A 25,799-nucleotide genomic window follows, 5' to 3' on the forward strand; every position below is an offset into this window, starting at 1 on the left:
AAAGAGCACAAATCCAAAACTTCATGTTCACTTTTTATTCCACACACATATTTACACACAAACACAACCTGCTCCCAAATGTAGTGTTCTGTACAACTTTGCTCATCTCATGTTGCACATCAGAAGCATCGTGATTAGACCTAAAAAGTGCAAAGCAGTAGCATTTCAAAGATTTTCAAAAAATATGCAGAAATTACTGTCTTCACATATCAATACTTCATCACAAAATAAGCCTTTATAACACCGTGAAGCTCGTAAGGTTTCCGAAACAAAGTCCCAATTGGTTTAAGTCAAAATCAGTGTGTCATCCTGAATACTCCCACACAGAGAGGTGAAAGTCAACTCACCTCAGCTCTAAGGCAGGTGTGTGCATGTTTGTGTGTGCATGTGTGTGCGTCTGCCCAGGCAAGAAGTGTAATCAAACAAAATCCGTGAAATCATCCACTGTTGATACAAGTCTCTTCCTCTGCCCGGAGGCCTCTGGGTTTGCTGCTGGAGTGCTCTGCTGAAAGGACTTGTTCTGCTGAGTGTGTCCTTGGGTCAGAGAGATGCCGGGGGTCGAGCGAGACTGGATGTCCTCCTGGGCCTGTACCAGAGCACAGAGATGACAAGAAGGATGAAATTCATGAGAGAAAATTGAAAGACATGATGAAGTAAAAGTAGTGGCAGTGTTCTTTTGTGTGCTTTCTTACCCTGGTCCTGATCCTCTTAATGTGTCGTAATCTGGCTAACCACTTAGAGGCATAAGCATCAGAGGGGTTGGCTCTGTATTGATGCACCAATGAGGCCATCTGTAAGTAGACAAAGTGGAGTGAATTATGTGTGTGTGTGTGTGTGTGTGTGTGTGTGTGTGTGTGTGTGTGTGTGTGTGTGTGTGTGTGTGTAAGTGTATGTGTATGTGTATGTGTGGTGAGGCGTGAGCGAGAGAGATAAGGGGAAGACTTACATTTGCATGCAGAGCCATCTGTCTGACTAACAGTGGAAGGTTGCGGTCTGAAACAATTTTTGCCACCGTTGTGTCTACTAACCCTTCTAGATCTGAAAGAGAGAGCAAGATAAGGAGTAAAAAGTAAAACAAAACACAGTGTGGTGCGAAAAAAGACCAGCAAAAGGCAGGTATCAGCTCACCTTTGCGGCACTGGAGGGTGACCAGGTTACACTGGTAATCGAGGGGTTTTATGATGACTTCCACAAAGTTAAACTGACCCTAATTGGAGGAAAATAGACAAGAGGTTAGAGCGGAAGTGCAAAATACATACTGCAGATTTCAGATGCTGAGCCATGTATGCATGTACCTTAATAGTGCCCAGTTTGTACTCCTCTCCAGAGTCATTGTACACTACCATAACAAAATCGTTGCCAATGTGCCGCTTTTTGTTGCAGCAGCCCTTGTCGCTCTCCCTGTTTGGCATCAGTGTGGCTATGTGGAAGATAGCTGCACAGAAACACTTTCATTAACAACATGTAGACCGGCTGTGAAACAGAAAGAATAACTCAAGTACCATAAATGTCACTCTTTTCCCTGTCACACACGTGCTCACCCTGCATGATGTCATCATGCCAGCAGTAGGTGAACTCTCCGTCATCTCCATACTGGTCGAGGCCTCCGAGGAAGATCTGGTCGGGGTCGCAGTCTTTCAGATGGATTAATTTTCCCAGGCCTGTTAGGAAGGCAGCGTAGCGGTTGGAACCGTACTCATTTGACAGGATGGCAACCTCATTGCTAACCTGAAGAGAGTGGACATGAATGTGTTTAGTCCGATAGTAAATGAATTATCTGAAAGTAATATTCAATTAGACAGTAATCAGTGTTCTTGTATTCTCACCTGACCAGCTCCTACAAACACCACTCCGATCTTATGGGTATCATAAGGAGGCATCTGGTCCAGAACCTTCACAGCGCGGTCAACCACCTAGCACAGAGAGCAAACACCGTCAACAACGCTTAATGAAATTCACTGGAGCAGATCCCAGGTCAGCCGCAGAGGTCCACTAACCTGAGTTTTGGGCAGCAGCAGCGGCTTGTTGGCTTCATTTCCAAAGAAAGGAGAGTGGTAGAGCTGGAGGAAGACAAAGCTAGAAGAGACAGAAAGAAGTAGGCTGAGAGAGAAATAAGTGCTGGGCACAAGACTGTAAGAGCCCATATGTTGACCTTTGTTTGTACATGACATTTAAAACACAACAGATGTGTGACTCATGAGCGGTGTATAGACTATATTTCATTCCATTCAAGGCTGCTATTTCAGATTTTTCATCAGGTTGAACAATCTTTCTATTTAAATCTGGGCTGTAATTAAAATTTTCTTGACTGGCAGGCTGCCACTGGATCACAGCAGTGGAGCAGAGATTAGCTTACAGACTCGGGGTGATACATTGCATCATATATTTGGTAGAAACAGACTGCAGTAGTTTTTTTATGCAAATCTCAGAGTACCTGGGGCTCAGTCCAGAGATTTTCTCTGTGTTACTGGGTCCGGGTCGACTGTGGTACGAGTCCCTCTCTGTCCTCCTTTCCCTCCTGGAGGAGGGGGCAGATACTGAGATGGTGTGACCCCGGGGTCGGTGGCCTCCGCTGGGAGAGATGGGTCCAGGTTGCGCTGGTGCTGCTGGGAACTCCAACCTCATCCTTGCTCCTCCACTTTGAGATGACACTACACCTGGGTTTTCACCCGCTTGACTCTGACCGCCAAGTCCATTAATGTCCCCTCCTGTGCTTCCCTCTGCCTTCTCTTTCTCAAAATGAGGCTGCTGGGGCTGAGGCTTGCTGTCTGAAGGTGCTCTGGGCCACGAAATGTCTCCTGACGTTGTCTCTGACTCCAAAGCGGCCTTGGAGAAGGCTTCAGGTAAGGTTTGGAGCTCGGGAGATGAGCTGGACTTGTTCAGTCCGTGACCCTGGGACTGAGTGTGGGTCTGGAAGGGAAGCTCGGGCCCTTGGCTGCCTGGGGTGGAGGGTCCCAGAGTGGGCTGATCGATGGGGATCGCTCCCTCGCTCACTTCCTCCAGCGTCGACTTTTCATCATCTTGGCTGGAAGTGGAGGAGGACTGAAGGAGAAAGATTTCATAGATAGTCAAAGCCATATGAACGTACATTTATCAGTCTGTATTGTTTCTCATGTGGTATCTTGTGTAGTTGCTGTAAAGCAGAATTAATAAAGTGGACCAACAATCAACTACCTACCCTGCTGAGTGCTCCAGGCGGTGGGGTCTTTGTGATCTTGTCCGCAGACATGAAGATGGGATCAGACGTCATTGGCTCAAACTCTTCACTCTCCAGCCAATCAGACGGGGTGTGTGCTGTGGAGATCCCTGACCCTTCCTCCAGCACCACCACAGAGTCTACAGCAGGACACAGCAACAACCATGTGAGTTGTAGGTGGATACAAAAACTGAAGCATCCCCCTGACACACACCTACACGCACCCGCATGCATTTTTGCACGTCTACCCGCACACACACCACTGTTGTCCAGTATTAGTAAGACTATGACAGAGACATAAGAGACATAAAAGCATACGCAGGTGTAAGACTCCCACAACAAACATCAAAGATTTCATTTCAGCTGTCAGTGGTAATTCTGACACCTCACACACATCCTCTCTAAATCTACATTCTAGTTAAATCCATATTGTAAGTCAAATCAATCATGGTAACATGATCAAACAAATACTGATCAAACAAACTCAAAAGCAGTCAGGCAAACACGCATGTGAACAGACATTGAGATCATGACCTTCAGTAAATCCAACCTACAAACACTGAGATCAGAGACAAAGACAGATCAATGCAGCAGGCAGCTTCTATCCATCACTGGCTCATCTACTTGATTTTTCCATCAAGACGCATGCATCTGTTTGGTTGGTTTGCTGGTTATCTTGGCCCAAACGCACTGCAGCTCCTGCAACAGCAGCCCAGACCAGGCCCTCCAGTCCTGTTATCTCCCAAATAACAGTCTCCCTACACTCGCAGAAGAAGAAGCCAATACAGCCAGGTGTCGTTGACACCTGAGCATGATGGCGCTCAAAATTGCAAATTTCTTCATCGCCACACTGGTCTACCAGTAAAGCAAGGAAGAGCACATTAGCTGGATGAGGTCTGGGCTTTCCTGTTGGCAACATCAGAAAGTCAAAGGTTAAAAGTTCAACCTGGGAGTATATTTCAGTGTCAAGAGTTAGCGAAGATGATTAGGAAGGAAAAGCAAATCATGGAAGGAGTCAAAAAATAAATCATGATCCATCTTTGGGTGTCACCGGATTGATTGATCCTAGTGCAGGCATGTTTTCAGCTTCATTTGTCATGGACCCTCCCTCCCTCCCGTGTTAATAGAAGACTGATGGGTAAAGCAGAAATGCTAAATTCCTTCACTTGCACAATTTTCGAGTATAGGACAGCAGGTCTTTTGCACAACTGAGTTATCTGTGACAGATGTGCAGGGGAGGGCTGCACAAAGGAAATCATCTCTCACTTTCAATTGACATTTTGAAAAACACAACGTATTTGCTTTCTTGGTGATGAGAAGATAGATTCCATTCACAGGCCTGTACATTAAATACAGACTGGAGCCAGGAGATGGCTACCCTGGCAAAGCATAGCAGGAAACACTGCAGTTTTTGTACTAATTAAGCAAACAAGATATAACATAATGTATTAATTAGTGAGTCTTAGAAGTGCTGGAAGGCAGATTTTGTTACCTTTGGACAGAGGCAGGTTAGCTGTCTCCACCTGTTTCAACTTCTTAAGGTAAACTAAGCTAACTGGCTTCTGGCTGCGGCTTCATGTTGACCAGACAGATATGAGAGGGATAGCTCACCTCATGTAACTCATCAAAAATAGCGAATAAGCATATTTCCCAAAATGTCAACTGTTCCTTTAAGACATTTAATTGGTGAAACAGTATTTCACTCTTCAGATAGAGAGCGGATTTAATAAGAGATGATCAAATGTCACTTCCAGTTTGTGCTGGCAGACCACTGTATTGTGTAAGTGAGAAGAAATACACTACGCCAGGTGTTTTCTGGGGGGTGGGGACACACATGTGGTGAACGGTACCTGCCCAGGAAATGCTCCTGTGCAACCTGCCAGGAGCTGGGGGGCCTGGGAGGGCAGAGCCCGAACCCAGAGACCAGAGAGAGCCGCCAACTGCAGGCGGGACGCCAAAGGACAGGTCGGTGACACATGACGCCACATAAGACACCACAGCCAATCACAAACCAGCATTGTGGTGAGGATGAAAAAACATGAAAACAAACTAATGAGAACAAGGCAAAAAATTCTCAAAGGCAACGAGAAAAGAAAAAAGGTTGAAAGGAGAAGTGAAGAAAAAAGATGATGAAGGAAAGAGAAAATGGAAAGATGAATATCTGGAGGCAGGCGAGCCCAAAGGAAGAGAAAAAATAAACAAAAGCACAGGACACTGGGCAAAACCCCCCAAAACATCTGAGTTGTAAAAGCATGTCAAAGCAGTGATCTTTGACAATCACTGATTCACAGGCAATTTGGCACTTAGTTCAGTCCATTAAAGGAGACCCAGGACAGGCAGTCAGGCGATGAGAGATGCGTTCATGCGCAACATTACACAAGTCCATAATGACTTTCTGCTCAGTAGCTACAGTACACATTCTGGATGTGCACTTGTGCTTATGTTACTGATAACACAATGACACCTTTATGATCTCACATTTTTGGAACAAATAATTCAACTGCACTGAGGAATTGACCACCTAAACATAGCAGAGACAAGATGAAAATGTCAGACAAACTGTCTGATCTTTCTCTCGTTCTCTTCTCAGACTGTTACTCACCAGTGTTGGAACGCTGGAACAGGTTTGCCTTCCCTCCGATGCTGCTGTGTGTTTGCGTTAGGGGCTCGGAGACGGGGGTCGGTGCAGGAGCAGCAGTGCTGGCGGGAGCACTGGCTGTCTGGTTAGGCGGCTCCTTCACTCCCTCCATGGCCATGAGGACGCTGGAGAGCTCCTGCAGCGGCATGTTGCCGAGCTCCGAGGAGAAGGGACTGGGTGGGTTCTCCAGACACATGAGCCAGCTCGTGTTACCTGTGACAGCAGTCAGAGAGACAGAGACTTGTTTACTTCAGCCCATTGCACATTTTTAGACTTTTTATACAGTTAAATAAATAATAGAAAATAACAAAGAGACTAATGATCGTACTATTATTTGTTTGAGTGATCCAGATTTTGGTAGATTTGGCAGTGTCCATGTCACCTGCTTGATTTGTCCTCTTCTAAACGTTTCATGAGCTAATTTGGAGGTTATCATTTCAAATTAATTAACTAAACATTTTGTCATTGGCAGTATGTTAGCCCAGCAATCTAGGATTCTATCAGATCTTTGGAATAAAATCATAATCATGTGTCATTTCACTGATTCACAGATTTTTTTTTTTTAGGGTTTTGTATATACGTTTCCAGTTCATTACAGTGAACTATACTACTGTGTTATGTTTTTTCCATGCTGCTCTTCCGATAAATGGTAATGTCCCAGTTGATATCATTGCCATTTCTTTTTCTATATTGATCCATTTTTTTCATCCATTTCATTATTGTGAGAATTTGTGTTGCATGAAAATAACTTGTGTACATTTGGAGCCCCTCCACCCTCTTTCTATTGAAGTAAGGTTTCAGGTTTGAGTTCTCTGTCTCCTGCTATTCCAAATTAAATTTGAAATCATTTTATTCCATATATTGAAATATGATCCTGGTATGAACATTGGTAACACTTGGGATGAAAGGAAAAATGGTGGAAGGACCATTATTTTTCTTGTTGCTACTCTGCTTAGTATTTTGTCACGTCTTATTCTCTTTCCAAAACACAAAAAATTATTCTCATACAGTTCATCTAGATTCTTATTCATATTGATACCCAAATATTGTATTTCCTTTATGTCCCACCAAGTTTCTTACCAATTGTTATTCTTCGTTTTCAATTCTTTAAGCACCGATTCCTGTGGTGATGTAAGATCTCAAACTCATGTCATCTGCATAAAGCACTAATTTATGTGTTTCTTCTTTACGGTGTTCTGTTTACAGTCAATCAGCAGATAATGGTGTTCATTCTAATGTCAAGTGTGGTTTTCATACCAGACGGTCTCCGTATGAAGATCTCTGCCCAGCCCTGTGTGAGCATGGGGACAAACTCAGCCAGGCTGGGGTTGTCTTTGAGTGGCAAGGGGGCAGACGGGGTGGCAGACATGGAGGACGGAGGACCCAGACCATCCAGGGTGGAACTAGTTGGGGGAGACAGCGGAGCAGCTAACTCGCCCTCAGAGGGGGACACCAGAGGACTGAGACTCTGAGCAGGACCAGCACGTAGAGCGTGGCCGCCTGGAACGGACATAGGGAGGAAGGTCATCCACATCATTATTTTGCAGCTCCTCTCATCACATTATATCCAGGCCAGTTGGAAACAGGAAGCTCGTCTGGTAACATGTTCAGATTTTTGGCTACAATAAGGCATAATGACACGACATGTTCCAGTGGACTGACAAAGCAAAAAAGATTAAAATACACCACATGCACAATATACAGTACAAGTACATACAGACATTAATGTATGGAAGATAACAACGAAAACGTATAATTTTGCATGCCATTTTCCTTTGAATGTACTTTGACTCCACACAGAGCAATGATAAATAACACTAATCTTCATATGCATGAAATGTAACAGTGGACAGCAGTCTAAAGGCGATGAGATAACACAGACAGGCAAAGATAAAAGCATGACTGTAAATCTGCGGAGGCTAAAAGGTATAGATTATTTCTCATTTCAAGACAGCGGGAACTTATTTGACCTTTCAAAAATGGATATAATAAATGGAATGGAAATAGCACTGTTAGCCTGATGCTGGTAGATGCTGACTACAATTATTCTACACAAAGGTTTGTCCAGTCTAAGGTATTTGAGTATCGTCCCACAAAGTAGAAATGTCCCTTCAATAGCAAAAACACAGTTGTTGTCCAAAATAATGACAAGAGAAGCTGGTGTATCCTGAGATGCTATGAGTGTTACCTGCCAAGCAGCTGAAAATCTGTTACCTGACATGGAGCGGACTCGTATGCGTGTGGCTCTGCTGTGCTGCTGGCTCGACTGTGACTCCAGCTTGGCTGGAGCCTCTTTGGTAATTCGAGTATGTAGTGATGGATCTGACCTGCAGGACCAAGAAAGAAAAATGATTACAAAGCAGCTAACGAGAGTCTACAGCCATGCTAGCAACATGGCACAAGAGTGCTTTGAGCCAAATGCGAACGTTAGCATGCTAACATTCTCACAGCTACAAATTAACATGCTGAAGGTTGTTAGATATAATGTTTACCATGTTCACCATCTTAAGTTAGCATGTGAGCATGCTAACATTTGCGGATTAGAACTAAACACTAAACACAGCTGGGGATGATGGGAATTTCATCAGAAACACTGGACAAAAGCCAGGGAATTACAAGGCCATTAGAATTTATTGTCATGGGAACATGAATGTCTGCACATAACTTCATGGAAATCCATCCAATAGTTGTTGAGATAATTCAGTTTGGGCCAAAATAAATAAATAAATGCATGACTGACTGGCCAACCTTGGCATCCCTAGAGCCACACTGTTAACATGGCTAAAAATCTGAGGAACTGTTTGGTAATTTTCTGTGTGAGTGTGACCGTGCTTCACCTCGTCATTTCCCCTCCTCCTCCCAGCCGTTCAGCCATGTCCAGGCCCAGCAGCGCTTGGGTTCTGACCCCTCCACTGGTTGTTATGGTCACCAGCTTGTTGCCCACCAGCCAGGTCATACTTCGTCCCCCTGCCAAAAGGAACTCTGCGATGGGAGATCTAAGAAGACGAAAGACATCAAAGTCATGACCACAACCGCCTCTCTTCATCTTCAAAAACATTACCATTGTGAAGTGCCAACCATCGCACAAAAACAGTGATTAAAAATAAACAAAACTCCTCGCCAACCTCTTAGGCAGGGCAGAGAAGTTGGAAAAGACATATCGTGCCATCATGTCCAGACAGGTCTCCGTCAGCTCCAGGTGGACGGTCTTCAGGCCTTCATCTGCCTGAGTCACCGCATTTTCATCAGCGGAGCCCAGACTGCATGTCGTGGTTGAGGTGTGCATCCTGCATGAGGAAATGGAGAGAAGGTTAAAACAGCGCCAAAGAGGGCAGAGAGGGAAGAGGAGGGCACATAGCCTTCAGATCCGTTTTAACATGTAATCAGTCCACACAGAGACATGCAAGCTCTGACAGACAGACAGACACACATAGTGCAAATGTCACACAAACACACCAACGTTCAAGTTTCTTTCTATACCACATGCAATGCAAGCCTTTATATGCACACATGCATCTTCATGAATGTGTGTATATAAACAAATATACCAAGAGATAAATGATATTTTGTACAGCACACAAACACAGACACACGCTGGGACATGGTGCAAGTGGTTCTATCAGCTGTGATACAGTGCTGGTTATTTCCCTCCATGTAAATAAACTTTGTGAAGGAGGCTTGAGGATCTCTGGAGCAATGTGTTTTGATGCTAAGTAAGCCACAGGACTCCAGAACAATCAGCAGGAAGAAGCTGTGTGTGAGTGAATGGGTTTAACTGTGTGCTCCTGTTCTCCGCAGCAGCCAAATCTCTTTATTAGCAGTAACTGTAGAGTGAGCAGCAACTCTCTGTATCCACAACAACCACTACTGCCTGCTCCTCAGGCAAAACAGGTTAACGGCACCTATTCAAATGTTACCATCAGTCTTAATCACAGCTAAAAAGATACTGGAGGTGAATTGAATCAGAATGAAGGCCACGCTGTCTGGCACAAAAAACTGAAAATGAGAGATTTACTGCAAAACACCCAACTACGATGTCTCTGTACACCACAAGTGTACAAGGCGTTCATGCCTCATCCTGACAGAACCATGAAGAAAGCCAAACAAGTTAGATAAAGGAACAAATCTTAAAATAAGGCAGAGAACAACTGAGGGAGGAAACAATGAAGGAGAATAATGCCAATGGGACACCTGTCCTTGATGGATCCATCATGGCAAACTTCTGTAAATTTCTTCTGCTTTATTTGTGCCAGCACCGTAACAACCTCCCGTTTACATTAGACACAATAATGGCTGTTGGAGGGCTGACAGGAATCTATCGGAATTAAAAATGAATATTTTCAAGGTTTTCGTACATCTACAAGATTGTGTTCTTAATAAAAAAACAATCCAGATGTGTTCACAAATGCCAATTGAAATGTTTTAAAAGAGCAAATCTGTGTGCACAGGATGAAAATGACTAAACCGGAGAGGCTTAAAGATTTATATTTCAGCTGTGCAGATTCATTTGTTCTGTCAGAAGGGACAAGAAGAACTCTCTCACTCAGACCAAGTCCCAGCGTGTGAATAAGCGACTATTCAACACATTTCATACTTACCATTCTTCTTCTGACAATCATTGATTTTTCACTTCAATGTCTAATGTCTGGACACGTGCTCCAAACAACACGACCATGAAACGCTCACGACTGGAACAGAGTGTGCTGCGTCATGCTACACTTTCTACTCTTATCTGGCACATTGCTATTGATTCTGCTTTTATTCAACTCAAACTGAAACTGAATATTATGGCATTTATAAGAATTAAATGCTTTGCTTTCGATTGCTGGTACAGTACAACCGTCAGTACGGATGTATGAGTGGCAAAATGTGTTTAGGGTCATTACCTGATATCACATGGAGTTTAGTTTAGGGAAGAAATGTCACCTTAAAGTCTAAAAAACATGGTCATGTTGTCTGAGGTGGAACAAGTGTCCACCAGGAAACAGGCTTCGTTCTTATTTGTCACTCAGGTGTTACCATTCAAGAGACACAAAACCAACTGTTTTAGAAAATAGCAGATTTGCAGGCATTTAGCAGTTGAAGCAGAATACACAGATCTACACTGCAGTTGTTTAGTCTGATGAAGTTCCAGGTGTCACTCTGGAATTAAAGACAATGATTTAAAGTGATTTACACTAATTTGTAATACTGGGCTTTTACTGCCATCTGTTGGGCAGGAGGGGTAAAACATTCAATATAGTGGCACTGCAGCCACATCCGACAACTGCAATGTTGGATCATACATCTAACAGTGACCTGAGCAAGTCAGCCAAGCAGAGATGAGCAGAGAGGTATGAAGATAAGTCAGGTGTTTTTGTGTATATGTGTGTGGTGATACGCATGAGTTGAGTCTGTAATATTTAAACATTTAAAAGTTCACATCAGCTCACTTAGTCCTAAAATCCCACACTAGGATTGCCATGGTCATAGCAGCACAGCGTATGTTTGTGAGTGGAGTGAAACAAAAATATGTCAAGCAAGCGAACAAAGCTGTTGTGTTGCTGTTGTCCCTGTCGCTGGCCGAGGAAGCAGAAGTTCCCTCCCAAGAGGGAAAGGTTAGGCAGAGCTGTAGGTTGCGGTTCCTGTCCGGATAAGATCCCATCACTTTGGATACGCATGCTCTGCACCACTCTCTCCTGCCATTCATTTGTTATTAGGCCAATCAAAACCAGTCAGCAATACACCCAGCAAACCAAAAAACAAACTCAGACCAAAGACAAATGAAACATTAAATGAATATAAAAGCAAAATCTGTGTTAGAGCAAAAACAAACAGAAAAACATCAACTGTTGTCTGATGCCTTCTGCGAAGACTGCATGCAAAAGCAAATCATAAAAACAGAATGTGAATTGGCACATGTATGATCACAGCCCAAAACAAACCAAAAAGGTCATCACACAAACCTTCCTCCAGCATGCACCACCCGCTCCAGGTGTTCCCTGGCAACAAACCACCCAACGCCCGCCCAACGGACCCGCATGACAATGACCCTACACCGCACCAACCATTCCATGGAGGAAGCAACAAGTGTTTGGGTTATTGTTGTTGTTTTTTGTTTGGTTACCCAGAAGGCTCTTCTCTAACCTGCGGACCGCATGGTCGGAGACGCTGATGCTGCGGGAACGGAAAGCGTCCATGGCTGACAGGTCCCTCAGCTCTTTAACTGGAGAGCTGCTGCTATTGGCTACCGCTGCTGCTGCCTTCGCCACTTTCGCCGCCCGCAGACTGGGCGGTGATGAGAAAGGACCCGGGTTGGCAATAAGGTGGCAGTGGGCAGTAAGGGTGTGGATCATCGTGAGGGTTGCGGCGGTTCGGAGTGTGGAGGGAGAATGTGGTGTGTGGAGTTGTACCAGGAGACAGCAGGAATCGTCACCCGAGCACCAGAGCAACACGAGCAGGTGACCAAAGGGCACATGCCACGCAGCGGGGGTGGGGGGGTACAGAGGATAGGGCCACAAAGGTCAAAGGTCATAGGGGAAGGGAGGGGCCAGGAGTAATATAGGAAGGATCCAGGATGACATGACCACCCCCCAAACCACAACCGCAATGCAGCACCCAATCACAGGAGGCAGGGGGAGGGATCAAATGAAGAATTGAAAGAAAAACAAAACAAGGTGAAAATTAACAGCAGTGAACACTATGACTCAGATTACAGGAGAGCGGAGTAAGAAAAAGAGGATCCGAAAAAAAGGATAAACATCAACTGAAAAGGAAAAACAGACAAGCTGGAGCAGAGGGTAAAAGAGCTTCTGCTACTCAGAAAAGAAAATAAACACACAAAGTATTCAGGAGGAGCAACAAAATAAACATTATTTCACACAGCAGGTACATAGAGAAGCCAAGGACTAGTACAGGAGAAGTAAAATAGTAGGGATGGACTCAGCACAGGCCTGACATCATGGAATTTAAAGGCCAAAAAACAACGAACTGAAAATGAAATGTTGGGTTAAATCTGAGGGTTGGAGCACAGCAAGTCTGAACTTAATACTCTGAGGGACCAGACAATTATGTACTTACTGGTCTTTCAGTAGATTTGAAAGGTAATCAAGAAGAATCTGACTGGCAGCGCTCCAACCCAACAGGGCAATGAGCAGCACAAGACAGACCACAGGATGAATGAGAACACAGTATGGAACGGTGAGAGTGCGTTGATACGGAGGATCAGCAGAAACTGATGTTAGAGGAGGCGCAATTTATCACTATGAAAAGCTGCAATGGGGAGTGTGCTTAACGCAATGGCAGCGAGGGAGTTAGGAGGTTTTTTGAAATTAGGTGTGGGGAACTAAAAATGTCAAAGAGGCGGAGCCTGCCATTTCCTTGAACATATGTGACTGCACAACGGAGGAGGAGAACTAAACCTGTTTATTTGTATCTTGTGGTTTGTGTTCTTTGGATGCTCTATTAGTCGAGCTGGGATTAAATGAAAAGCTACAATGAATCTCTGGAAAGAGAAAGCAGTGTAATAGACTCTTCAGGAACAGCTCATCCAGACTGTGCAGCATGTTTCCAAACAATACTGGTTGCTCTTTATATTATTTTGACTTTTCAGAATATGCACTGGAATGCACTTTTAAAATTCTGTTTATGTGTGAAAAACGCGTGTCCATACTGTCTCCAGGTCATTTTCATAGAGAAACACTCTATGAAACTATGAAAATGGCTGAATCTTCTTCTTCATCCACTTTCAGTTGGCAACAAAATTGTGCATCGCAATCATCATCTGTTAAGGAGCGGCACAGACGCAGTCTGCTGAGTCTCGACTAGTTAAACCTCTGAGCAGCCCCCTCCTTCTCTCCATGATCTCCTATACTGTGATTTTGGATGCTTTTATCCTGGCTTGTTGGGCGATTAAGACACGGACAACCGACAAACATTCACACCATGTACAGATGAAAATGATGCCTTGCTGAGAAAAGCTTCCTTACACCTCTGTGTGAAAGACGGTGTGTATTTCTCTTTGTGTGCATGTCAATTCTATTCAATGGGTCATTAACAGATGGAGGGATGTGACAGGAGGAGAAAGCAAACCCTACAGGCCTTTCACTCATGCCATCCCCACGTATGTCCTTACAGGTGGTGGACACATTAACAAACACCTGGATAAAATAATACAATCTATTACAACACACACACACACACACACACACAGCTACAAAACATCTCTGATAGAGCGCCAACAAAGATCTACAATCAACCTATTGCCTTAGATCACATTATGTTATACAGGTGTTCGTGTTATTTTGTCCAACCCCTGCACATCATTAATCATGAGAAGTGACTTTTGATCAAAAAACAAAGCGTGGCAGAAAGGGAGCACATTTGGAAATGTAAAAAAAAGCATAAATAATAAATAAAATAAATAAAACTAATGATCACCATGGCAACCTGAGAGAAGTCGCTGTACGCCACAGTACCGGTCATGCTGAGTCCCCTGTTACCTTGGCAACCCCAACCCTCTCACACGACAATGGTCAGTGTGTGGTGCTGCCGTTTGTACAGCAGCACTTGCATCTATGTGTGTGCGGATGCTTTACCTCTTGGGTCTTTCATTGAGGCTGGTGCTTCGGGCACGGAATGAACTTTGCTCGTGGCTGTCGTCGAACGGCAGCAGGGCGTTGGAACGCAGACCCTGAACCAAGAGACAAAAGACACAGAAACACAAAGCCGACAAGTAGTTTAAAGTCAATACAGGCACGACTGGTACACACACAGTGACAATTTTTGTGGGTTTGTGGGTATGTCCATGGATCTATTAGTATTAGTATTCTATCTTATTTTCATCATTATTATTGCTATTATTATTGTTGTTTCTTGTATGTGCCTTCTTGTTTTATGCTGTTCACCGTTTGTAAAGCTAACAAAATAAATATATGTTTTTTTAAAAAAAGTCAATACAGGGTCTCTGCAGCGACTCCCAAATGGTGTAAAAAGATTTGAGGCTCATAACTTTACATTATTATATGACTAGATTCACTGTTATAGTGTCACGTCACACATCTGCAGTCCGTATTCTCTCCAAACCTTTCTAGTTCAGAGGTTTTATAGGAACAGTTCGACATTTGGGAAATGCACTTGTTTGTGTTCTTGCCAAGAGTTTGATAAGAAGACTGATATCACTCTAATGTCTGTCTGCTAAATATGAAGCCACCTGAAGCTCACTTATTAACATGTTATATCTCATTTGTTCAAGTTGTACACAAATTGAAGTGTAAAAATGCAATTTTGTTGTTTTAGGGCGGATTATGTGGCAGACTACTTCTTTGCTGAGCAGTGACTGTCTGAAGTCAACGCTAGCTGTTTTTCCCTGCTTCTAGTCTTTATGCTACGATAACCGCCTGCAGGCCGCTGTGTCACACTAACACACAGGCACGAAAGGGGTATAGACTTTCTAATCTCACTGCTAATAGCAACAAAACAATCAATATTTCAAAATGTCACTCTATTCCTTTCAGGTATTATGTGATTAATGACTGGGTGGCATGTTATTGTCAGGAACCGGAAGATGCCTGGAGTCCCTCCTTTATAGGACTGGTAATGCTAAATGTTAAATGGACTGTATTTATATAGGGCTTTTCAAGCCTTAATGACCACTCAAAGCTCAACACAAGTCAGCATTCACCCATTCGCACACACATTTGCACAGTGGTGGCTAAGTACCACCCGCTCATTACAAGCAGTAGTCATTCATACACACACTCACACACTCACACATACCTCCTGAGCCACATCAGCCCATTGGCTCAGGTGAGCGAGTTAGTTGTGAGCTTGGTGATAGGACTTTTTCTGATTTACCACCCTGATGTTACAGTTCAAAATAAAAATTCCAAGTACAAAAACAAATACTAACAGCAGAAAGACTAACAAACACACACCTTTGTGATATACTGAACAAAGTCCTTGCGGAAGGGGAGCCTGCAGCGTATGAACCACATGGCGATTACATGGTGAGCCAGAGACACGATGTACTGGTTGAACCTGAGGGGAAAGGAAGAAACAAACAGGTCAGAGTGCGTCTGAGAATACACACGTGTGTTCATGTGTGTGTGAGCACTTACTTTGAAGGGTTAGTGTAGGGGAGAGAGATGGCAAACACGCTGACATACTGCTCAGCTACAAAGTTGGCATACAGATGGGGCAGGCGCACCAGAGCTGTGAACCACAACAAAGGAGAAGAAGACATCAACAGAACACTTTCTTCTTTTGTGCTGCTCTGCGACAGAAAACTTTGCTGCGACTGACCTTGACCATTCAACCACAGTACAGAACTTTGTAAGAAAAGTATGAAGATGTTTTCAGAAAAGTGCTCACTGGAAAGGAACTCAAGCATCGGGGACGCCATGGCAACGGTTGCAGAGATGTGGGTGAGCTTGACAATAAGAGCGGGGAGGAGCTTGATCATGATGTCTGGCATCTCCACAGTGCACATTGTGAGAGCCACCACACACTGCTTGGCACAGCGGTAAATGAGGCCGGTCTCCAGGCACTGAACCAGCTCTCTCTGCAGAGGGTAAAGGAAATTTTCTAATGTCATTCCAGTCGGATGTGCTGTTTATGTGACACCTGTGAGTGATGTCACAGATGGTAAGACTATTATTTTCTGCAGACTATCGTTTGCACCTGTCTCGACTGCTCCAGGTAGTTATGGTAAGAGGTGATTGCTGTGAGGACAGGAACCACGGCCAGCTGAACATCAGTGCGAGAAAACCCCTCTGGGGTCTTCTTTAAGCGCTCCGAGATCAGCCGATCCGTCACCTACAAGCACACGGACAAAGAAATGAGTGACACGTTTGGTCGTGTGTGGCCTTCTGAGTACAGATCTGTATGCATGTTATCTGCACTACCATGCAGCAGAGCGTTGAGCAGAGCTGGTCCAAGCTGCATGGTGACGTGAGCAGCAACACTTTGTACTGCAGCGTCCATGGCAGCTTGTCGAGAACCAGCTTCAGCACCTTCCAATCGGTCTCCTGCAGGAGAAGAATAAACCACGTCTGACATCTTAAATGACAGCAGGGAAATCACTGTGATCATCTCTGAAAAGTGATGCAAAGCAATTTGCAACAAAGGGGATAAATCCTGGAATAATACTTCTTCATTTACTCTACAGGAAACAGCAGACACAACTGTGATACAGATGCTGCACTCCATGCATGCCACGTCTCTGTGGAAACACTAATTTTACGTGTGTGTGTACCATCTTGAGGCACTGCAGGAGGACACTGAAGGCAGGTGCGTAGGGCAGGTAGGCTGAACGTATCGAGGCTGTTGATGCCGAAGGAGCAGCGGGGGGAGCGGGGCTGCCAGCAGGAGGAGACGTTGAACCTGCAGGCTTCTTTTCACTCACACGTTTCTCTGGCTCCCTGAAACAATCAAAGATTAAGAGTTAACGGTTCTGTCTATATTTAGATGGCTGAAATATCATAAGCAAAACAGATGCAGGTAAGAGCCAAAAGTAGTACGTGTGCATCCTCACCCTGTGTCACAGTAACAGTACGGGCTGAACCTCATGGCCCTGTCTTTGTTGGGAACTCCAAGGCGGTGAAGAGAGTCCGCTCGCATCATCAGGAAGAAGTCAAACACCTGAAGGAGAGAATGAAAGTTGGAAAAGAAGTTAGTTGGCATGTCCATTACAAATGAGAGAGAGACAAATATGCAGAGAAAACTCCCTTACCTGTAGTCTGATACTGGAAGCGATAGCTGAGCAGTACTTGTTCTTGTAGTGAAGCTGCAGGTGGCTGATAAGCAACTCATACACACGACTAGCATGACTGGCTGGTAGGCTGTAGAGCTTGCTCTGTCAGGAGAAAAACAGGTGGAGTATCATCATCAGATTAATTTAAGAAGTTTGCAAGTATCAAATCAAATTAACTATAGAAAAAAAATACTGAGTATAGAAATTTTAGATCCTTTCAAAATCTATCATTTTTTTTCTAAAATAATAATCAATCTTCATGACACATTTGTGAATCCAGCCCTCAACATCTGCAGGTGTGTACCTGCAGGATTTCCAGCAGGCCCAGTATAGCAGTCCTGACGTCCTCCATAGGAGACTCTGCTGTGGGGTCTCTCTCAGAAACCTCCAGGGGCCCTGAACACACCAGAGAACGGCTGGCCACCTACAAAAAACACAGACATTATCTCATCATGGCTGGAATGGACAACACTAAATGACTGTATCAAGGTAAAAGTGAGACAACATGAGCATCTGTGTGTGTGTGTGTGTGTTACCCGTTCAATGATGTCCAGCAGGCTGGTGAAGTGGTGTGTGTTGCAGCCCTCAGCCAGGTCCACCAACAGCTGGGTGGCCTGTTTTCTGACGGCCAGGTCCCGGTCTTCAGCTATGCCACTGAGCTGAGGTATCACCACCATTTCAATCAACTCATCCTGAAACAAGTCAATGAAGAAAACAACACTGAACATTAGTGACCTTCACATCGGAGAAAACTGCATCACAGTTTACCACACAAGAAATACCACACACACACAAAGGAGCATACCAGCAAAACAAGGCAGGACAAACATACATTATCAATTACAGTGACAGCAGACTCAACAGTTAGTAAGGGTGTAAATGTGTGTGTGTGAGCGTACAGACCTCGTAGAGCTGTCGGTTGGTGCTGAGAACGAAGGACAGGATGTGAAGCACTTTGATCCTTATCACACTGCGAGTCTCGTTCCTTTAAGAGAGATAACAGACAGGGACAGGAAAGATTACAGCACCGCAGAGATGAGACAGGGATGGAGGTGACGACTAACAAAGTGGAACACAAAAACAATACCACTTTATCACTGAGACCTTAGATATCATCCCCTCATCTTTGTCTGCGTCCTACCTGAAGAATTTCTCCATGAGGCGGTGGAGGCTCTGGATCCAGCCATCCTTGGCTGGCTGGATAGACTGGGCCCTGTATGAGATGAGGGTCAGCACTGATGCGTCCTGTCACACACACACACACACACACACACACACACACACACACACACACACACACACACACACACACACACACACACACACACACAAGATTACAGTTAGAAAAGGCGCAGCGGTATGACAGAGAACCAGATGAAAACACAGGGTGGAAAAGCACTAACAGGTCTTTTGTCAGCACATTTCTCCACCAGACTGAAGAACTTCTCTGTGGAGCCGTGGTAACCGTTCTGCTCATACAGCTCCTCCACGGTGGTCAGCAGCTCATAGACAATGGACTTCAACTCCGCACTGCCTATTGTCTGTGAGGACAGATGGGACACGCCAACTGGTCAAAAAACAACAGGTATTTAATCTACTACTACTGTGTGTGTGTGTGTGTGTGTGTGTGTGTGTGTGTGTGTGTGTGTGTGTGTGTGTGTGTACCTGGATCTGCTGCAATAGGCGCTCTATGATTCCGAGTAAGATGTCCCAGGTGACCACCTGCAGCTCTTTGCCGTACTTTTTAATCAGTCTTGTGATTGAAAGGACGATTTCATACGACACCACCTCATTGGCACTTGACATGGCCTGAGTGGCAGAGGTCAGGCAGCGACAGTCATCACAAATGATTTATCATATTCCTGGTATCAAATATAATCTTGTTTATTCAGACCTTCTATTGTCATTTCTCATGCATCTTTATTCATCACTGTTCACAATTCATCGTGTGTGTGTGGTACCTTGTAGAAGGATGGCAGAACAAGTGTGGGTGTGTTCTTGAGGGCGGGGAGTCTGTGTGCACCCCATAGTGCCATCCCAACGAAGAACACAGCTCCTCTCAACAATGGCGCATCCTCCATGTACACCCTGGTGGAGGTTGCAAGCAGTTAGAGAGATACACACACACACACACACACACACACACACACACACACACACACACACACACACACACACACACACACACACACCCCCATCACAGTGTGTTCAGTAATGCACCACAAGCTCAAAAACATGATCAAAGCACTTAAACTAGAGACATTACCTCTCCTCCATTATGCGGCACATAGTGTAAATGGCGCTGTGGCCGAGGTGAGTCCCCAACACCTTCCTCATCAACTGGAGAGCAGCACAACAAGAGAGAACAACAAACAATGGAGGAGAAAAGCTCACAGGAGGAGGTTATGAATCATGCTCTTTTAAATCAGAGCCTTCAGATAAAAGTGTGTGTGTGTGTGTGTGTGTGTGTGTGTGTGTGTGTGTGTGTGTGTGTGTGTGTGTGTGTTCTCTCACCTTCCAGCAGGACTCACAAAACTCCTTGACATTGACTGTTCGACATAGCGTGATGATGAACACAGTGAGAGAGTCTGAGGGCAGGCAGTTGTAACACACCACCGCATCCAATACTTGTAGTGCCACCTGAATAAATCAAACACACACACACACGCACGCACGCACGCAGAAGAGTAATGTGTACTGATTATGTTTGGATTGTCGTTTGTTTACAATGACGTTATACATTTCTCAAAGTCGTAACAAGAGGAAAGTTAAGTTCATAACAATCCTCTTACACCAGACCGCCATAAGAGATGTTAGTGTCACCGTTTATCATCAACTTAGGACCACAAACGAGCACTCTACTAAAGTTCAAGAATCAGAAAAACACTTAGATAAATATGTAGATAAGATCTCTTTCCAGTGTGTCTCTGTTTGCTAAGGCGACCGGGTGCTCACAGACACATACTCACAGATCACAGCTTACATAGTGATATGTGCGGCCCACTGCATCCACACAACTTATCTGCTGTATATAATGATTTTGGACATTTGATGAAAATTTGGTGAGTTCTCATATCATCTGTAAGACCTGTGAGCTTCACTCTTTCATTACCAATGAACAACATCAGGAAGTTGTAAGACGGGAGGTCAGCATGTACTGTTGAATACTAACGAGACATTTGAACAAAGAATGTGTTGATTGTTCTTCAGCTGACATTTGAAAACGCATTACACTGCTGTTATAGCTGCTTCAGTTGAACAGAAACCTGTAATGCCAAGCAAAGACAAATACTTACCTCAATGTCTGTTGAAGATGTTGTTCTGTTGCACAGGAGACAGATTTTCCTGCAGAGGGCACAACAGAAAAAAAAGCAAAAAAATGCATGTTCATAACATTGCTGAAAATAAAAAAAAACAGAAGTGTGTATATCTGTCTTGATCTCTGACTTACTGGACCATGATGGAGACATTTTGGTCCAGATAGCAGCTATTGAACTTCACCAGATTTACGAGAACATGGAGAAAGTCGGACGTGAGACCTATGTCCATCCACAGGAGGACAAAGCGTGCTGGAGGACAGGAGAGAAAGAGCCAGATCATAAAAAAAATTATGACCAGTGAAAGATGATTCATGCCTTTACAAGTTGCAGTACAAAGCGGCTCACATCAGACTGAATCTCAATGAGCTGGATCTTTGGGCTGCGGCAGAAGGCTAACAATCAGCACGATGATGTGCAAGTTTAGTCAATAAATATTCATAAAAATCATCATATCTGTACCAAAACACAGTTGGAGTTGTTAAAACAAACTGCAAAATTAGTCACAGTCAATACAAAGTCCATCTACAAAAGAGGAACAGTGATCACAAGTTTAAACGAACCACAGTCGAGACACTAAGTATGAAGCAAGCAAACAAATACAACTAGTATGAAATCTAACATGTCTCACCTTTTAAACAGTGCTCTCAAGTCAATGTAAAGTCCAGATTCATTCTATGTTTAACATTGCAATTCATCACCAGAGAGGATTCAGCTACTTGAACCTGACAGTTCCCCTCCTGGTATTGATTAAACCCCGAAAAACACACCTCTGCTCTTCAAAATTGCATATTTAAAGGATTGGTCCATGAAAGCAATCCCTTACTGTCTAAAATAGCTTGGCTGTAACTCTACACATTTGCCTTCATTTAGAATGTGCTGATCTGTCAATATGCAAATAGTGCCCGCCTCTATCTCCACCCAGTCCTCTGCTGCTCACCTGCAGCCCGAGCACACCTGCTCATCGTCCGCTCTGCTTGTCAAACACACAAACCTCTTCAGCTTGACTCTGTTATCATGGTATGGACAGCCCCTGCATGCAAGATAACTGGATTGCTTCCTTGGATGTGTGACGTATGAAACCCTGGCTATCTGAATCTGCCACGGCTTTGCTTATTTCACTCCTAATATGTCTCGTAGCATATAAAATAACATCCAATAGGCATGCTAACAAGGTTAAAAACTTGATTTTCATTGGAGCTGTACCTATGTCCTCCTCCAGGTATGTGATGTCCTTCCCATTCTCAGTTAAGGCCTTGAAGACTTCCAGCCTATCAGAGAGGTCCTCGTTGCATGGCTGGTAGTCTCTGATCACCTTGAAAAAGTAGGCTCTCAGAGGGCCCAGCCGCTCGCCCTTCACAGAAATCAATTAACGTGAATTTATGAAGTGACTGGTGGAACTACATTCACATTTTGTATTTGCTTGTGTGTAATGTGCCTATATCCACTACCTGTCCCTGTATAATGGCCCTCAGCAGCTGCAGAACAGCATGTCTGGCCTCAGGCGGCTGCTCTGGAGACAGCATGTCCTCCACTGCTTTCCATACCGCCTCAACTGCATGCTGAAAAACACGTGTGAACACATATTTCTACAAATATAGAAGACTACATGTACTGCTGGGTCAGAAATATCCCACCTGGAGCAGACTCACCTCCTCAAACTTCTTCGTTTTGGCAAGATCACAGACGTGGTTCATCATGCGAACACGGTTGCTCAGACCGCAGTCTGGGTGGAGCTCCTGAAAAACATCCAAGGCCACAACAGGATGCAAAACACGATGGGAAAAAATTAAATGTGTGGAGAGTTCAGTGTGTATGAGCATGCACAGGTGTTCAGTCTCTTCTGCGCACCTTGATGATGTCAGTTGTGATGATAAACTCCGACGGTTTGGTTTCGCTCTGTTTGCTCGGTGGTCGTGGGGGTCCCAGCCCAAAGATCCCCTTCACCTTGTCTTTGAGGCTCTCCTTGCTTGGTTGCTTATTCATGGCCCAACCTGGAGGTGTGAAAGACTACACAGGCTGGGACTGATGGCTGCCTGGAGAAAGAAATTTGGCAAAATGCATCACAGTTAGCTGGGATTATTACGACCTTCATTTAGGTCCAAGTTTGGTTAGATTACTACACTCACTACGTTTACATGCAGTCAATATTCAGGTTATGGTCAATATTCCAGTTTCTGAAACATTTGGAATAACCTGTTTACATGCGTGAGCAAACAGGGGTAATCAATTGGGATATCCCGATCAATTCAGTGACACACGGACAATGTGTCGACGCACGGAGAATGTCATGACACAATGCGCGTCATTTCAGCTTCTTCTTCCTGTATCCAAAAACAACAACAACAGCAGCACGGCGGATAATGAACAGCCCGGGGCTGGTAGCAGTCGCCTTCGTTTGCGCTTTGGTGCTGGTGCTGACCCACCACCAGTACTTGACACTATTCTGTCTCACTTTCTTCATTAATGGAAGGCGAGAACGTGAAGAAATAGGAAATGGAGCCAGAGCTGTGCCATCCATATCCATGCTACCTGCACTCAAAAGACCAAGATGCCTTGCGAATAGAACATGCGTAGAACACAAATTAATGTTCCGTTCGATGGGGATATTCCGATAGGCGTATACATGACCAAATATTTGGGTTAGAAAAGGAGTAACCCAGGGGTCATATTGGGGTTTTTAAAAACCCGAATATGAGGGGTTATTGGTGTTTACATGGCCATGCGCAACCAGGTTATTGCTGATACTCCGGTTATGAAAGGGTTACTTGACTGCATGTAAACGTAGTAACTGTTTCTCAATTCCGGTCCTCGGGCCAGACGAGCTGATCATTTGAATCGGGTGTGTTGGAGGAGGAAAACATGTTAAACATGCAGGGCAGTGGGGCCCGAGGACCGGAATTGAGAAACACTGGATTACTACAATGCAAAACCCAATACATAAAGGCCAGATGAAGCATCTGACTTTCTCTAAATGTGAAATGCCTGTGGTCTGATGCTGATGATGAAGAGTCAGTTCACCTAAATTACAAATGTACTTTCAACAGTCTTCACAGAAGAAGTTGACAAATAGTCCCACTGAAAATGTTAGTGGTGAGGTACGTGGATTAACCAGAGTAACTGAGATACGGTTTTCACGAGGACACATTATTGTTAAAATACGATGAATGATTGTAGCAAAGACATGAAATATGTCCCTGCACACGTCTTTGTTCAATAGATCAGACAGCAGCACTTGTATACTTTAGTGTACTTTCAATACTATGCCCAAATCTACTTTTTAGTCCCAACATTTTTGGGACAGCTGCTTCTCTCTGTTGTCTTTTTCAAATTGTTTGATATTTGATGGGTGCCGTCTCGATCCTGAGCCCGGCTGGTTACTTCCAGTCATGGTTTAGCTATTAGAGCACCCAGACTCAGATACACCAAGTCTACAGCTTCTTTCACGTCCCTGAAAACTTTTCTTTTGAGAAAAGCTTCTGGAAATGACAGTTTGTATCATTTATTGGATCTTTTTAATCTTACTGTCTTTGACTTTATCTCATTTTATCTGCCTTGTCTGGTTTTATTTGTTAATCCATTTTGTATTATTTGTATGCAGATCAACAGATATTTTTAACCTGGCCAAATAAAACACACACTCTTACCGTGAGGGAACTGGAGAGGCTCTGTGGGTATTTTATGTCCTAGTGTATACATTTAAAGTTGTTAGAAATTGCGTATTCTCATTAAAGGGTCGCATATTTGTGCAACATAACTCTGTTTTTCTGTTTGTCTATTTTCCTGCAGCTGACACCGGAGCAGACCAAGTTAACAAAAGTTGAAATCTTCAACAACAAACGTTCATGACACCGCAGCACATGAGGTGAAGGAGTAACTGTGTTTTCACGTCATGTGGGTGAACAGGCCCTTCAAGACCCCAGCGGTGAAGTTTGGAGTCCCAGTCTATCAATGTGTCAGCCCGGGTGGGGGGGGGCAGGTTCCGACAATTTGCTGTCATGTGAACTTGACAGAGACAGAGGGGAGGGGAGGTGAGCAGACAGACAACGACTGCTCTGTTTCAGTCCAACAACAACAACCACCACATCGGTGCAAGGTAGCCTCCGACCAGAGCTAATCATATCTGTGAACACTTGACAACATAAACATGGCAGAATCAGGAGAAATACACAATGGCGCTGCTGTACCGTTAGATAACGTTACGCTTTACATTGTCTGTAACAGGCTAGCACTCCTCTGTGGCATTCAAGGTCTGGTAGCTTAAAAAAACAACACCTTCTTCAACCCCTCTCCTCCTCCTCCTCGCCTCTCACCTTAATGGAGATAAGCCGCTTTCGGTTTCATTCAGCCACAACTTTGTCCATATGCAGCGGACAGAGCCGTCTGTGTCTGGGCATTCAGAGAACTCTACTTGCTGGTGAACGCTTGTTCTCGTCCAAGCTCGGTCCTCCACTCCTCAACCGGATGACACAGTAATGCTCTGACAGGGGCACTTCCGACAAAAACACGTTAGCTGCACTCGCTGATGGGAAATGTAGTTCCGAGCAAGCTAAACCCAAACTACGCGAAAGCCCTTTTTTTTAATCTGTATTTAGATATTATAACCAGTGGAAGGCAAAACTTCTTCGCAACATTAAGTCACTGCTCAGTTTCTCATCGGCCTCGTAAGACAGTGGTGATATATAACGCCACACATTACTAAAACTGAATCGTTACCCAAAGGTTACGCTAATTAGCAGCTAGCTAATGCTGACGATGCTGAAGCTGGTTCCTTGTTGGGGTCTGAAGCGGCAATGTCGCCAGGCTGCCTGTGAGAGGAGCCTGTGGATAACAAACCAAAGCTCTTGTCATTTTTATTGCTTTGATTGTGTTACACGGGCAAGAGCATCCTAAACAAGATACATGAAACTGTTATTA

General features: G+C 44.3%; 1 protein-coding gene across 3 annotated transcripts; it reads right to left on the reverse strand.

Annotated features, from left to right (window-relative positions):
• Nucleotides 1-20: 20 nt before the first annotated feature.
• Nucleotides 21-25,359, reverse strand: tsc2 (TSC complex subunit 2). Of its 3 annotated transcripts, XM_070971040.1 has the most exons (42): nt 25,196-25,334; nt 22,734-22,918; nt 22,535-22,621; nt 22,334-22,444; nt 22,089-22,236; nt 21,017-21,134; nt 20,862-20,910; nt 20,080-20,205; nt 19,832-19,905; nt 19,527-19,653; nt 19,231-19,374; nt 18,969-19,106; nt 18,707-18,810; nt 18,469-18,550; nt 18,102-18,257; nt 17,870-17,989; nt 17,545-17,667; nt 17,347-17,453; nt 17,068-17,233; nt 16,718-16,840; nt 16,494-16,628; nt 16,185-16,374; nt 15,932-16,025; nt 15,749-15,851; nt 14,411-14,505; nt 11,961-12,101; nt 8,960-9,121; nt 8,672-8,830; nt 8,049-8,161; nt 7,092-7,334; nt 5,799-6,047; nt 5,047-5,136; nt 3,179-3,336; nt 2,435-3,042; nt 1,998-2,076; nt 1,827-1,913; nt 1,542-1,728; nt 1,296-1,435; nt 1,129-1,207; nt 947-1,038; nt 693-791; nt 21-586 (listed from the first exon to the last, which is right to left on the reverse strand). In XM_070971040.1, exons 2-42 carry the CDS (start codon nt 22,866-22,868, stop codon nt 419-421), a joined length of 5,709 nt encoding a protein of 1,902 aa, XP_070827141.1. In that variant the 5' UTR covers nt 22,869-22,918; nt 25,196-25,334; the 3' UTR covers nt 21-418. The 3 variants fall into 3 exon arrangements, with proteins under 3 accessions (XP_070827141.1, XP_070827126.1, XP_070827134.1); XM_070971025.1 differs by lacking the exon at nt 5,047-5,136 and having other exon boundaries at nt 25,196-25,340; XM_070971033.1 differs by lacking the exons at nt 5,047-5,136; nt 11,961-12,101 and having other exon boundaries at nt 25,196-25,359.
• Nucleotides 25,360-25,799: the final 440 nt, after the last annotated feature.

Source organism: Chaetodon trifascialis, chromosome 2 (assembly GCF_039877785.1).
Source record: "Chaetodon trifascialis isolate fChaTrf1 chromosome 2, fChaTrf1.hap1, whole genome shotgun sequence".
Lineage (NCBI taxonomy): Eukaryota > Metazoa > Chordata > Actinopteri > Chaetodontiformes > Chaetodontidae > Chaetodon > Chaetodon trifascialis.